The sequence below is a fragment of the Rhinolophus sinicus genome, chromosome 5 (assembly GCF_057876585.1).
Source record: "Rhinolophus sinicus isolate RSI-liver-muscle chromosome 5, RSI-T2T, whole genome shotgun sequence".
NCBI lineage: Eukaryota > Metazoa > Chordata > Mammalia > Chiroptera > Rhinolophidae > Rhinolophus > Rhinolophus sinicus.
The window spans coordinates 102281792-102298019 of NC_142505.1; the positions used below are offsets into that span (position 1 = coordinate 102281792).

Genomic DNA, 16228 nt, shown 5'->3' on the forward strand with positions numbered 1-16228 from the left:
AGACCTGGAATCTATTTCCAGGTCTCCCAAGTGTATGGCCCTGGCTGAGTCGTTTTCTCACATGGGCTTGTTGACCAGTTTTAGATAGGATGCTTTTGGTTCAAAGTGACAAAAACCGACTCAAGCTGGCTTAAAGAAAAAGAGGGTGGGGTGGAGAATAAATTGATTCATATATTGAAAAGAAGATGCATGTGGAACAACTGGAACCAATAAGATACAAGGTTCATTATCTCCTTCTGGGTCCCTCATACCTACTATGTGTTAAACACAGTTTTAGGGGCCTTCCGTTTATTATCACGACAGAATGTGAAGTCGGGGTTCTTATCAGAGAGGACCAGAGAGGGCAAGTAAGTTGCTCAAACTCACACCGGAAGTGGCAGGGCTCAGTCATCTGCGCTCCAAAGATGGCACCCGCTCCATTCCTCACCGGGGCTTTGGAGAACAGATCATGATCAGGGAGGCCAAAAAGTTGGGAACGGGCTGCAGAGTACAGAGAAACTCTGCAGGTGTGAGGGCAGAAATAAAGATTTGCAAAAGACAGTTAGATGCTCACATCCGCTGGAGACCAGCGTTTCATTTGAGGCAGAGTCGAAATTGAAAATGGGATGGATTGATTAGATGGTGACGCTGGTGAGCAGGTGAACTGGAGTGTGAGGCAACTCCAGGTTTAGAAATAGCCCGTTGCAGTGGGAGCAGTTTACACACCTGAGTTCAGATCTCGGCTCTGCCCCTTGGGGGTGCTTTTAACACCCCCGAGTCTCTAAACAGTGTTATTGGGATCCTGGTGGCAGGGGCATACATAAAATCCCTGAGTCTGATACTTAGCACATAAAATAGGCTGCAGACGCCCAGCGGCTTCGACCATGTTCCTTTCAGCTGGAGGCTGGGAGTCCAGCGAGAGTTGTCAGGGGACCTTGTGCCTTTCGTGGTGGTAGCCATGGCAGCCACACCCCAGGGCCTCACTGAAGCCATCATAACTTGAGGAAGAACGTCCCATCACACAGCCGTCTGCAAGCTCCACGTGCAAAACTAGGCAGAACTTGGAAAATCTGATGTACTTGCCTTAGCGATGTTCTCCTGGAACTCGAGAGCAAGTGGGGCCATATTCCTAAACAATTCATTGATTACAAACAAAAGGAGGGCAATATCTCAGGTTTTAAAATTATTTCTATTTACACATATATTCATATACCTCACTTTTTAACACTTTCAAAAATAGTGGCTTCACAACCCCAAGCATTGGGGTTGGGGGCTGAATAATTTAATCAGACGTCTGTATAAACAGCAAGCATTGGGATATGTCCTTAGGAAAATTATTTAAATCTTCCAACCAACTGACTTGCCTATGATGGTGCTTTGCTGTACTCAATTTTAATTCAGAAGTCGTATTTTCATAAGTCCTTGAACTTACGAAGCTGCAAAGGACTTCCAGTTTTTGACCCAAGAATGGCTTTCTCTGGCAGCCGGATGGCTGAGTTGGTTAGAGCGCGAGCTCTCAACAACAACGTTGCTGGTTCAATTCCCACATGGGATGGTGGGCTGCGCCCCCTGCAACTAAAGATTGAAAATGGCAACGGGACTTGGAGCTGAGCTGCACCCTCCACAACTTGACTGAAGGACAACGACTTAGAGCTGATGGGCCCCGGAGAAACACACTGTTCCCCAATAAAATTTAAAAAAGAAAAAAAGAATGGCTTCCTCTCTTTACAAGTCATTTATTCTGTTGGTGTGGTCACTGTCGCTGTTTCTTGGAGGGGCCGTGTTTCTCCCCGTGGTGAATTACCTCGGATGGCCTCTATGGTACATTCTAGAAGAGGACTGATGAGTTTGGGGTTCCTGACTCATTCATTGTTTAACAATCACTCTTGTCTAATGCAAGAAGTAGTACAATAAACCATTCAAGACTTGGATTTTGAAGTCAGGCAGCCGGGATTCAAATCCCAGCCAGTTCTGCTGCTTGCCAGCAGTGCAGTGCTGGGGAAGTTAGTCCATCTCAGCCTCAGTTTCTTCACCAGTAAAATGGGGATGCTGCTAATACTTTGTTCACAGAACAGTTGTAAAAACTAAAAGAGAAAAATAAATGTAAGGTCTTAGCTCAGTTCTTAGCACAAAGCAAGATTACATACATATAAGTGGTAACAAGGTCATTGAACTTACTATTTCAGATTTAATGACTCCTGGTACTGTTTCTTTGTATTTTTTGTTTTTGTTTTTTAAACTGTCTCTTGATCACGTCTCTCTGCTCTACCAAGTATCCTGACTCCCTGTCATTGCATCGATCAATTATGCATCGTCTACACAGAACACGCTAAATATCTGCCTGCCGTTTATCTTTTGAATGAAAAAGGAACCAGTTCTTTTCAGTGAATTTGGGGACTTGCTTTGCAACATGGCCTCTATCATAAATTAGGGGATAGGTTAACAACAGTTGGGCAGAGCAGCAATTTCATGGATAATATTTCCTGCTTTGGGGATGGAGAAAAGATTGTAGCCTTTTAATCTTGGGTGGGAGAACTAAATCTAGATCGAAATCAGTTTAAGGGGGAAAATGGTGCTGTAATTGAGACAATGGGAGTTAGAGCGATGTGACTTCAAGCACAGATGGTGTAGGATAAAGTTTTCAGGTACGGCTGAGGCAGATGATGAATGAAGACCTGGAGCATGGCTGGCAAATAAGCGCTGTGCATCTGCTACCTTTCACCCACTCCTGGTCCATGAATTTTCTAATTGATGATGGCACTGTGTCTCACTGAACCCAGGGTGTCTTTGGAACCCTTCTCAACACAGCATTCCAAAAAGCCACTACCTGTCTATCAGCGTGGACCTCCTTTGTCTGGCTATTGGTGTTTTAATCAGGAAAATTTCATGAGTTGAAACTATCACACCACCTTAGTCATATGAAAACAGATAAATTAGAAACATTTGAATTAGTCCCCATTTTTAAGGTCGCGGGGAATCCAATCACAGAGATGACTCATTAGACTTTGATTTACATGGGGATCTTGGAAAACACAGACACACATATACACCCACACGTACACAAGACCATATGAGTTTAATGAATGGCATATTGCTGCCTTTGCATGTTTCATCTTGATTTTTAATCGATCAGTTAAACTTGGTGTTTCATATATTTTCCAGGGACTCTATACCCATTCAAAATGTAACTTCATCAATAGTTTGGGGGTCAGGGGTCTTCTATAGTGTAAAAAGTAGGAACCACGTAGTGCATGGTCCCTGGTTACATGCCCATCCCACACTAGGTATTTTAGTAAGAAACCATGGTCTATGAAGTGAGCCTGTATAAGTTCCAGCTTTCTCCCCTGTACTTTGGAACCTGTTTGTGTCTGTACAGATGGTCTCTGTCAGTTGGAATAGTCAGGGGGGGAAATGTAGCATAAGTGAACAAAATTAGCAAATAACATAGCAAATAGAGAACAGCATCAATTTGATTGGGGGCAGATCTAGGGACTGAGAAATTTCCCAAGTCATGTTAGATACCAGCAAGCAGAGTTTAAGGAGCTAGCGAAGCATGGATTTAAAGTAACAGGAATCAGACAATTCTGCGATGTGTATTTCAGTACACCGAAGTAACCCCGGTGCTTTCATTGTGTTATGACTACTCGTCCACTGTCTGTGTTTATATAAATTAAAAAGCAGTTCTGTCGGTACTATAGGAGATGAATTCATGCTGAACAAAATTTCACAAAGTTCATATAAAGAGTGATTTCACAGCCACTATCATATCAGGCTCCTGGAAAATTGCACTTGAACTTCAGTTCCACCTCAGTCCCTCAGAGGAATTTAAAAATTGGCTTCCAGCCATTCTTGTTCTCCAACATGCAGTCTCAGATATGCCTCAATACAAACTTGAAAGCCTACTGATTGTGAGTGGAAATCTGTCCCTACCAGAGCCTTGCTGCCCAGTGGACATCAACATCGATTTTCCACTGCCCTGGTGGGGACACCTCCACATTCAGGAGCCTTGAAGAAGGAGGAGAGTAACATTGCTATGTAGGAGCCACTTTGAACTTCATAGCAAAATTACGAGGAGAGCTTTGAGCTCTGCCAGATGATAGCTGCTAGCAATGGTTATTCAAAGAGATGTATCTTATTTGAAATCTTGAAATTGTCTTGGGATTGGGAGATGGAAACTGGGACATGACTTCCTATAAATCACCTCCCTTTTTGTATGTCACCTTTTTCCTCTTTTGTCACCTTGCTGTTAGGGCGAACACTGCAGAGAGGTTAGGGAGTGGATTTGGGAATACACAAACCTGAGTTTGACGGCTGGCCCCTGTCACTTGCTAGCTATGCCATCTCACCTCTCTGTGTTTCAGGTTCCTCATCTATGAAATGGAGATTGGAATAATTTTAACCTCATAGGGTTGTTTTGAGAATCAGATGAGATAATAATGTAAACCGGCTAACACAGTGAGTGGCAGATAGTCATTGCACAAAACAATAGCAATTAACATAATAATAATGATTGTTATTATTATTAGAGAGAGACCTATGGGAGAAGGTATTGATTAAATGTGAGTACTGATTCTGATGAAACTCTGATGTGTTCAGTCTACCCTTGCCAGATTATCTGGCAAATACGTCGTGCCTAATACGGCTCCCAAGCAGCTGTGAACAAATTGAGCTTTTCAAATCAAATTCCATTTATCCATTGATTTGTTTCAGGGTTGACTCTTCTTCAGTTGTGTTATTGGGCAGGAGCTTCTAACATTTAAGCTTTAGGAGTAGCTTATCTCCTGTCTTTTCTTCCACTCCCACCCTCAGAAGAGTAATAAATAGCCTAGTGATTTGACGCCTCTGTGCTATTGTTTATTGGGTTTCCTCTCACCCGAAGTTCCCTTTCTCTTCTTTTGAAGATTGCTCAGGCATCATCTTTCCCAGGAATCCTCGCTGGACTCTCCACCCCTACCTCTACCTGGCCAGGCTGGACCAAGTGTCATTTTCTCAACCCTCACAGTACCATGTCCTTACAGGCCACCATCCTGCTGTTTATCATGTTCAGAATTGACATAGTTACCTGTCTGCCTCCCCCACTATACTATGAGCTCTCTCAGGGCAGGAATGAGGCCTCACTTATTTCGGTATCCTCGGTGTCTCAGAGGGCACATAAGAGGCACTCGTGTGTTATATTGAACCAAACTGATCTATCAGTATCATTTAATGCACTAAGGCAGGGGTGTCAAAACTGCGGCCCGCGGGCCAACTGTGGTCCGCAATCCATTGTTAATTGGCCTGCAGCAAATTCCAAAAATATATTTAGTTTACTTAAATAAGCCAGGTGAGGCAATACGTTCTTCACCTCGAGTGAATGGACCGGCTGTTTGTGTATTTTACCGCATATGGCCTTTGGTAAAAAATGTTGAAAAAAGTTTGGACACCCCTGCACTAAGGAATAGATCAGGAAATGCAATTATACTCGTAAAGCAATGACAAAAAGTGGCATCCATTTGAGGTGCCTGAAAATATCCCCACATATGCAGTACATCTAAAAGCAGGGAAAAAACAATATTTCTTGTCACTCAAGCATTTGTTGCCTGAGTTGAATCTCAAACCTGATTCTTTTGTTTGCTTTCTCAGCACTTTACTTTCCCTCCGCACCCCCAGCTTTAGGGCATATCCTGTAGGCTGTTCCTCTTGGCTCTTTTTTCTGAGCTTCCCAAATGAACATACCAGCAGGCAAGCACTTGCAAGGACCCCAAGATGGAAGGGTGACTCAGGTGAAAGTACACATGGCCATTATCCTCACACAGCTATTGGCTGCCAGGAGCTCCCTGCCACGTGAAAAGATGCCGCCGCCTTCTGTGTGGGAGAACTCCTTGACCCAAAAGCAGCTCCCTGTCACTGCCCACCTCCTGCCAGCCTAGCTGTTCCTCTTCATGTCCTGGAGTGGCTGTTTCTCTTTGTAGGAATCCCCCCCATTGGTTCAAAAAAAGAATCTCATGGTGGTGATAGTGGGGCGATGGCCAGTTCTTTGGGATGCAGATGTGTCACCCTTTCCACCTCTCCTCCACTTCTAACCCAAACTAATTAAGTTGGTGTTAGCCTACCTGATGTATTCATTCGAGAACTGTTATTTGTTAGGAAGACACTGAGGATGCAGGAGTGAATAGAGTAAGTAAAAGTGCACCTTCAGATAGTAATGAGGGCTCTGAAAATATTTAAACAGGCTAATTAGTAGGACAGATAGGATAAACAGAGAAGACAGGGGGACAACTGTCAAGAAGACAAACAGGGACAAACTGAATGAAGAGAAGAAGCAGAATTGTGAAATCAGTGAGGTGATGAATGGGGGAGAATGTTCCATGTAGAGGGAATGGGAAACATAAAGACTGTGACGATGGAATGGCATGGCCTGTTCCAGCCGCAGACGTAAAGATGGCCACTGTGGCTGGAGAATGAGGCGCCAAGCAGAGAGTGGTAAAGGCCACTGTCAGAGGTGGCCTCTAGGAGAGACAGCTAGTGCCAGGGTAAGCGAGACACAGAGGTCGTCGTAAGGAGTTTCTTTCTACGTGCAATGGGAAGCCACTGGAGAGTGTCAAGCAGGAGAGTGATGTAGTCTGATTTCTTTCTTTAATATATCGTTCTGGCTACAGAGAAAGGATGGGGACAGTGGGGAGTAGACGGGTGTGTGGAAGCAGGGAGACCAGCAAGGAGACAGACAGTTCGGTGAGAGGTGATATGGAGTTAGCTTGGAATGGCAGCAGAAGAGAGAGAAAGAAGTTTTCGTTTTCCAGACTGATTCCACATCAGCTGTGTAGAGGGACATTTCTGCTCATGAGGGCTTTCGCAAACATGCAACTACACGTAGTAAGAATTTACACATTTGGAGAAACATCAAACCACTCAACAAATACATTGGGAACATTTTCTTTTTAATTTTTATTTTAAGATATTTGTATCGTCAGGTGGTTTCAGTGTAACTTGCTCTGGTTGCTCTCATGACATTCATTACTGACCTTTCACCCCTCTGTCCTCTTTCCCAGGTCGTCCCATTCCACCTACATCTTCGTCTAGCCTCCTCCCATCTGCTCAGCTGCCTAGCTCCCATAATCCTCCACCAGTTAGCTGCCAGATGCCATTGCTAGACAGCAATACCTCCCATCAAATCATGGACACCAACCCTGATGAGGAATTCTCCCCCAATTCATACCTGCTCAGAGCATGCTCAGGTCCCCAGCAAGCCTCCAGCAGTGGTAAGGAAAACTGTGGTGTCTGAATGTGCGGTGCTGTGTGCTTGACAATGTCGCGACTCCAGCAAAATGACAACTTTGAAACACGGGCTGGGGAGAAGGTGGTGTGGGGAGCACTAAGGCAAAATATATTTGTCATTTTGTAGCATTGCAGCTCCAGGATACCTTTGCTGAAGGTCTCAGATAAGGCTTTGCTTATCTGAATGGGGTTTGGGCCTCCTTCGGTGGAAGGAATTTGCCCACTGCTGCACATGAGAACATACAGGTCTCCAAGGTAAAATGCAGAGGGACAAGGGAATGCTGCATTTTGGATTACTGTTATTCTGGCCGTAGCCAAGTGACCCTGGACACCCTCATGTGCCCAGTTTGTGTGCATCTCACATCTCTTGTTTTTGATGGTTGCCTTCTGACTTTTCCTCCTTACTAGTTTAAATTGTTATGCTACTAGATTGTGTCCTCTTGATATGACTACTGAAGGTCTTTCCAAGTCTAAAGGGTTTGGAGATGGTGGCCTCTCCTATAACCCTCCACTCACGTCACTTTACTTGAATTTAGCAAGATGATCGTGGAGTACCATGATAAACATGGTCTCGAAATCCCCAGTTCTCATTGTAGCTTTCACATTCACAGAGCAGAGGGCCTGCTCCTGGGGTTCTGTCCCATTTTTGAGGATTTTGTGGCTACTGCCTCAGCTCCCAACCTCTAAATCTGGTGAAATTGCCCCAGGGCCAGCCATCATCTTGCCTTATTTTCATTTCTCCTGTTGGCGATATGTTCAGAACACATATGAACATAGGAGCGGGCAGTATCTAAGGTTAAGTACCCGTGGCCCAAGAGGAGACATCTGCAGAAATTAATTGCTCCTGACGCAAAGGCTTTGGAGTTATAGTCTGAATTGGCCACCCATGGTGTTCATTAACATATCCTATCAAAAGTAGTACAGAGATTTCCATGCCAAGGCTGTTCTTTGATGAGCTTGTGTTTTAGCTCCATCCATGAGTGTATGCTACCACTGGCCTCAACGTCTACAATTAGAGAGGAATTCCTAAATACATTTAAGATGATTCATTCTGGAGATGGAATGATGGACTGCTACTTATGATGGCCCATGCCCCTCTTCAAAGCCAGGCCTGATATATTTAGTAAACTCATATTCTTTTTCAAAAAAATTACCTAATCAAATCTCTCATCAAATGAGCAATCCATTGTTGATATTATGAAGGCCTTTAATCTACCATAAATCTTTATTAGAACTCATCAGAGCTTCTAGTTTGAGAGAAATGTGATTATGGCACTCTTAAAATGACATTACATCATTGGGGTGATTGGTTTATCATTTGGAGAAGAGACATCAATCATAACTAGCATAACCACACAGTAAATGAATTCAACCTTTCTACCGCAGAACAATGACACTGTAATTGCTCAAAATCAGGCTTAAAATGAAATCGGAAAATGCTCTTTCTTCAAATATGATGTTAACTTAATGGAATATATTATGAAAAATCATGTTTGAGGAAATTCTATGTAATTAAAAATATGTGGAGATCTATTCCCTTTTTTCTTTCGTCAGAACCTTGTTTCAGCTACAGAACCGGTTTTTTGGTTTTTTTGGTGGGGTTCTTTTTGCTGCAGAGATTCTGTTGCGTTTAATTGAACGATCCTCACTTATGCGTTGCTGTTTTTTATTTCATACTATGTAATCATGAGGAATATTGTATTATGAAGGACAAGAGGCTTTTGAAATGAGGCACACCTGCTGATAGCTTTTTAAAAACAGACAATTATTAGGGAGAAAGTGAGCTTTTAAAAACTCTATCATTTTATGCATGTATGGATGCCCAAGCAAAGACGGTTTCCATAAGAGAGGTCAGTTCACATCTCAGAGCTGTCTAGAATGTTTTCTTAGTGGTAATGCTATGAGTGATATCTTTTCTTCGGGATATTGTATCACATTGTAAGTTGTTGACAGGGCCTTTTTTTTGGTTTTATGCCTAATCAAGACCTCATTTTGGACAGAACCGGTCTATGTGTTCAGAGGCGAACTGATCCATTTTTCATCACTCACACCAATTTGTTCAGCGCACGTAAGCTTGATAGAGATTTAAGCTTCAATAACGGGAAAATACCACAGAAAATTTGAGGGTCCATTTTCATCCCAACAAGAGCTGTGCTGATATGATTACCTTACCTCAGGGGTGAAGACCCAATTGTACGAAACCCTTGTTTTCAGAGGATACGTATATGAGAGCTTAAAGCTCCAGCCAAGAAGCAGCAGTCATTCAAAAATCTAGACTTTGGCTTAGCTATAGTGAGCGCAGATCAAGTTCAAATATGTATGCACTCACGTGTGTGTGTGTGTGTGTGTGTGTGTGTGTGTGTGTGTCTTGTGGAATGGATTTGGGGTCAAGGGCAAATTGAGGATTCTATCAAGATCTGAATGCAGTGGCTGTGAATTTAAATTTGACATAAAGGATTGAAAATAGAGTTTGACACAGAAGACACAAAGTGCAGGGCTGTGCCTGGGTGTTCTGAATTGAGTTTGATGAAAGGGGCTGGATTTCTCAGTGGGTGCCGCGGCACAAACAAAGTGACCATGTGATGGGTGGTGTTATGTTTGGCTGGTTAATTACACTGACTTTTTTTCAGTTGGTCTCTTGGCAATGACCTTGTGTTCTGACGATGCAGTATCAGTTTGGTCTTAGGTGAAATAAAACCCCTTCTAACACACTCAGCCCATACATGACGGTGAAAAATTATTTCCTGCGATCCTCTTATCATAGCTGTTATTACCTGACATTAGTGAAGCCCGTCATTAGGAGAGACACTGCACACATTTCCTGCCCAAGAGCCTTTGTTCTGCAGACACAAACCAGACATAAACTATACAACTAAAATGTTTTTGACAACACAAAAAGCTCCTCGAAGCAACAACAAAACTTTACTTTTATGGCTTGACAGTCATTATTTTCTACGACTGTGGTGCATTCTTTAGTGCAGAGGTGTCCAAACTGTGGCCCACAGACCAACTGCGGCCCGCAATCCAGTTTTAATTGGCCCGCAGCAAATTCCAAAAATATATTTAGTTTACTTAAATAAACCAGGTGAGGCAATACGTACTTCACCTTGAGTGAGTGGCCTGGTTGTTTGTATATTTTACCGCATATGGCCCTTGGTAAAAAACGTTGAAAAAAGTTTGGACACCCCTGCTTTAGTGGATGGTACGAAAACCTCGACACCTTTGAAGCCAAATTGCTGTAACCTTCAATCAATGCCAGTCGAGCAGATACCCAGGTACAGCTAGGTACACTCAGAAGAGTGACTTTTCTCTTTCCCTGAAGCATTTTTTTCCAGATAGCTAAGCTCCAGTAAATGGCTCCATCCTGTGTTCTGCCTTCGGCCAGGCCAGGTTCACTCCAGATGCTGTTTCTGGAGTGATGTATCTAGAAGCATCATTTCAAACCTTATGAAATAACTCATCTGGAAAAAAAAAAAATCTGGATCTGAATGACAGTTAATGGAGGCTCCTGCAGATCTAAGAATGATAAGACTACCTTCCCAATCAGGACAGGATGTCCTCTTTGCTCTCAGTGCCTGAGGCAGAAAATATACCCTAAGCCACATTGCAATCGGAAGCATTGGCTCACCTCCCCTCCCATAACATGTTGAGCTTTCGTTTACCTAAAAGTTTGAATAAAAGGGGCTGGAACATTCATTAGTAACATCAAACTACACAGAAGAAATGTAACCGAGATACCTCTGCCCAGGACCTTTCAGTCCATCCTATGTGGCAACAGGCCTGTCCCAGGGGGAGAGTCTCAGTTTGTAACAGATCACAGTAGAGGTGCGTTGGCCCTTTTTAAAAAGGTAATGCTTTGGTAAGTTCTAATGAAAATAGTACATCAAAACCAGCAAGATTTTGGTTGCCTAGAGTAGTCTAAAACTTCAGTTGCCTAGCTAATTTAATGATTGTCTTATTTATCTGCATCATAAGGCAAAAGAGCTTCGTGCATTCATTCATTCATCCCTTTTCTTACAACTCCCCCATAATTTGTGAAAACGTATGAAAATTAAAAAAGACAACAACTAGAAAACTGTAACTAGATGATACAAAAAGTCTAAAGGAAAACTCCAGAGGGGAAAGCATACATATAGGCTCATGTACACAGAGTGCCAAAAAAATGTATATACATGACTTGTATTCATCTTATGTTATCAGTATATATTGAGTATTACAATATTAATACAGTTGTTTTTTTTCCTTTCTTAAAAGGCGTATACATTTTTTTGGCACTCTCTGTAAAGTCCTGTTTCATTATATAAGATGAACAGAACACTTCATTCTAAGCTTCCTAGAAACCAAAGCAAGAAGGGAAACAGAGAAAAAACAAGATCCACAACCTCCAGGAGATAAAGGCAAATCAACTGCTTCAGGGAAGTACTGTGAATCATCGTAGTGAGGCCACAAAGAAATTTCTCTTAAAGGAAATAAGACGTGCTTTCCAGATGACTGAATTCTCAGTAACACATTGGTAAATACATGCGGTAAAGAATTTCCTGTCCAATTTTCTTATAACCTCCCTCCACATAAGCCATAGAAAGCATTTCCAGTTTTCAAAAAAAAAATTCTACAAATACCCAAACATTGCACAGCCCAAGGACAAAACTTGATCTATAGATAAACCTTCATCCTATGAAGGACCACATAAAACTGCATGTCCCGTAGACAATAGACCTTAAATATCATTGCTCACGGCTCAATTTTTACGGGAATTAGCCAACGTTGAGGTTATAGTCACCACCTGAAAAGCAGATGTTCTATGTTACAAATGTGTCTTGACAGCCATAGAGAGGTTAGAATTGATATCCTCTCATGAAAACTAAAGTGCCATTCCCAGACAGCCTCACTCATCGCCCCCACCCTCCTCCATCCATGGGGCTGGACTTGGATGAGAAAGTACAGGGTCTATAGATTTTTTTTTTTTTTTTAATGAATGAAACTTCTTTTGTTTGCATATTTTAGGTTAGGGGAAGATGTTTTTTCCTCTATTATGTTATCAACTTTCTCGCCTTCTTAAGCAGACTATTCCCACTGGAATTTAATTTAGTTTAGGATGTCCTAAAGAGCGTGCAGCAGTTGTTCTGTACATTGATGATTGTACTATGCGATAATATGGACTGGGTTTTTTTTAAGTCACTATACCTTGGGCGGCATCTCATTCGACCTCTTCTACTGTACTGCATTTTAACTTCATAGTCCACTCGTTCTAGGCCTTCCTTTCGCCTCTCAGCTTCACTCCATCGTGCAGAGACCTCCCGGGCAGGCTTCCTGGCATCAGATCCAAAGTCGGTGCTCAATAAGTATTTAGTAAATACATGCGTTAAGTCATATCTTTAGTAACTGCCTTCATTTTATTAACTTACTGCTTTTATCATGTATGATGGAAAAGTGGATAATGATGGGGAAGGAGAGCAGAGCATGTCCCAACTTGGGGACTATACTTATTTCAGAAATTATGTTCAATATACCGATACCTGACTTGTCTGTTTTCAGATGCGTTAGAACTTCGTAGTTCACCTGTAAGCGAGAAGATTTTGAAAACACTGTTTATACCCATCATGACAAGTCGTGGCAGGGCCAATGCAGAGAACCCTCGGTGGGGCCCCAGCTAAAGGAGGCTGCACCTGTCCGGGATGGACTTTATTTTCACTCCTGATTTGGAGCTCAGGACATCAAGGCCCAACACTATTCCCTTTCCCAAGTCGGATTTGTTTTGCGCGTGAGCCACTTGGTTCCCAGTTCTTTCCTGGGCAGCTTGGATGTCTCGGTCACAGGTGCAGAGTGACCTGGCACCCAGGTGGTATTTAGCACTGGCTGCCTCCTCACCAGAGTGGTTCCCAGCCCACCAGGCAGTGCAGGCTAGGCCAGGGAGCTGCCTTAAGGCTGTGGAGGGCACAGAGACAGCCCTCTGCCCCAAAGGCAGAGCCACGTGGGGCTTGGCTCTCAGCCGCCGGCCCTTCTCCTCCCTCCATGCTAGCTGTTACGCTAAGCACTTTATGCACCTTACTTCATTTATTTTTATTCAACACGACCACATCCCAGTGCAGCAAGAATTACCTTTATGCCCATTTTAGTGATGAGTAACGGGGGCATACGGAGACAAGTAACTTGCCCCAAGTCACAAAGCTGGGAGGTGAAGGACCTGGGTTTCAAACCCAACCTTCCCGATTCCAGAGACTTTTCTCCTCACCCCTCTGTTCAATGTTAACCTCTAAAATATTTGTGTGGCTTATCAAAGTATACAGAAGACAATGAAAACATTATGTTAAGAGGCATTGGTTACAAGTTTGAAAAAAAGTACTATGGCCTTACGAAATACTCTTCACCTCCACAGCTTAGAAAGCACACAGATCTCCAGACTCTTCCCCTGAAATCCTGGTTAAATACAGTTAAATTCGGGGGGCCAGGGGGAGGGTAAGGAATTGTATTTTCACTACTCCCTTCAGGTCATTCTTATGGTCTGATAGATTTGGGAAGCATGGATGTAACAGGAAAGCTCTAAAAGGGAAGTTGGGTTTTCTGTACTTGGTCTCTGCTTCACAGCGTGATCTTGGGCAAGTCATTCAAACATCCTGGGCTCAGTTCTCTTCCTTGTGAAGGTTTGTCATTGGCCAAAAATGTCTCTACACTTCCCTTCTTGCTCTAACACTCAGTGCTTGTAAGTTCCTTGCATCCAGCTGGACCAAACTCCCAAGATTCACAGGCCCCCCAGTCCCTCTTCCTGGACAGTGTGGGTTTCACTCCACCCTCTAGGCCATTGACAAAACTGAGACCTACACAGCTACGCAAAGCAGCTCCTAGAAGTTTCCGTGTGAAGTTGAGAAGCATGGTCTGGGGTCCTGTGCCACTTACTTGAAAATGTTGAAGGCAGTCCCAGCAGGAGGCAGAAAAAAGCATAGCCCCCCCCCCCCCCAACACTGCCCCAGGCTCCTAGAGAGCCTCCTAAAAAAGGTCTCCATCCTGAGAATTGGGAGTTGATCATTGTCGGGACTCTCTGGCCACTGCTAACGGGCCCCACAGTGGAGCCGACAGAGAGTGGACCCCTTCTTCTTTTCCCTTGTGCGTCCTTGCCCACCCCCCACACAAACACACACCCTGGTTGTAGGTCCAGCAATTTCCAGTCCAGCTGGCTTGGGACCAGGCTTCTGCACCACAGTCCACGTGAGCACACAAGCGAGATGGACAGGTAATTCCTTAGGCAATGTGCAGCACGGAAGTGACACATGGCACAGAACTGCTCCTACTCAGCAAATAACCTTGCTATTGACAAAATTCCCAGGGTCGATAAGCATTGTGTACATTCCACCTCTCCATCTCTGTGCTGCGCTTCTTGGTACATACCAAAAGATGTCCTGGGGGCGCTGTGTGACGTCTTAACCGTTTCCTGACCTAACAGTTTTTACCCAGAACTTCAGCTTCTCCCAAATTCCTTTAAAGACTGCAATGAACTCTAACCCGCTTCTGAATAATCTTCAGTAGCCATTTTAAAATGTGGCTTCAGTCCCTTGTTAGACATGTCTCAGTCATCTGTGGAATGAAAAAATAGATTTATTTTACCAACAATGGGCAGGTTGAACAGAATTTATAGCCCCAGCCCCTGGCATACCTCTTAGACGCCTCCCAAAAATAATAATTAAAAATAACTATATTCTTAAAAGTGGGAACTCTGACATGCGTATTTCTTGAATTCAAAACATAGCCACTTTCTGACACTATGATCTTGAACAGCTTTCTTAATCTGTGTCTCAGTTTTTTCATCTGTAAAACAGGACTGAAAGTCTCCAACTCCTCAAGTTGTTAGGAATATTAAATGACATTCTGATGCATCTAACTGTCTTCAAAGGAGTTTAGACAGTTGGCGCAGAGATCAGGTTTGATATTATTTACATTTTAATTTAACAAAGATTTAATGGGGTCAAATGTGGTTAACAGGAAATTTACCAGTTTTAAGTGTCCAGCACATTCACATTGTTGTGCAGCCGTCACTACCATCCATCTCCAGAACATTCTAATCTGCTCCAGCAGAAGCCCTGTCCCCATTAAACACTAACGCCCCATCCCCCTTTTCCCCAGCCCCTGGCAAACATCATTTTGTTTGCTGTCTCTATGAATTTGACTACTCATATAAGTGGAATCATGTGAAATGTGTCCTTTTGTGACTGGCTTATTTCGCTTAGTGTAACGTCTTCAAGATTCATCCATATTATAGCATATGTCAGAATTTCTTTCCTTTTTAAGGTTGAATGACATTTTTGTGTATTTATATACCACATTTTTTTGTGTATTCATCCATCAGTGGACACTTGGGTTGTTCCCAGCTTTTGGCTATTATGAATAATGCTGCTGTAAACATTGTTGTACGAACATCTGTTTGAGTACCTGCTCTGACTTCTTTTGGGGTGTATACCCAGAAGTGGAATCGCTGGATCATACAGTAATTCTATGCTTAATTTTTGGAGGGCTTGCTATACTGTTTTCCACAGCGGCTGCATTGTTTTACCTTTCCACCAGCAAAGTAAAAGGGCTCCAATTTCTCTACATCCTTGCTAACATTTATTTTCTGTTTTTTGTTTGTTTGTGTGTTTGTTTTTATAGTAGCCATCCTAATGCATGTGATATGGTATAGTGTTGTGATTTTGATTTGCATTTTCCGATGGTTAGTGATGTTGAGCATCTTTTCATGTGCTTATTGGTCATTTGTATGTCTTCTTTGGAGAAGAATTGTCTATGCAGGTCCTTTGTCCACCTTTTTACTCAAGCTGTTTGTTGTTGCTGTTGAGTTGTAGGAGTTCTTTATATACATTATCAGTCACTTATTAGAAATAGGATTTCAAATATTTTCTCCCACACTGGTGGTTGCCTTTTGTCTCTTGAGTGTTCTTTGATGTGCAAAAGTTTTTCATTTTATTGTTGTCCAACTTACCTATTTTTATTTTTATTTGCTATGCTTTTA

General features: G+C 42.9%; 1 protein-coding gene across 10 annotated transcripts in view; it reads left to right on the forward strand.

Annotated features, from left to right (window-relative positions):
* TENM2 (teneurin transmembrane protein 2) overlaps positions 1 to 16228 on the forward strand; it is a 1142683-nt gene that overhangs the window by 790900 nt on the left and 335555 nt on the right. For 9 of the 10 annotated variants that reach the window (XM_019740872.3, XM_019740888.3, XM_019740899.3 and 6 more), the window contains one exon: positions 7008 to 7217. The exons of the other annotated variant lie outside the window; for it this stretch is intronic. In XM_019740872.3, coding sequence (XP_019596431.3) covers positions 7008 to 7217 — 210 coding nt within the window. The remainder of the gene's footprint in view (positions 1 to 7007; positions 7218 to 16228) is intronic. 10 annotated transcript variants of the gene reach the window in all.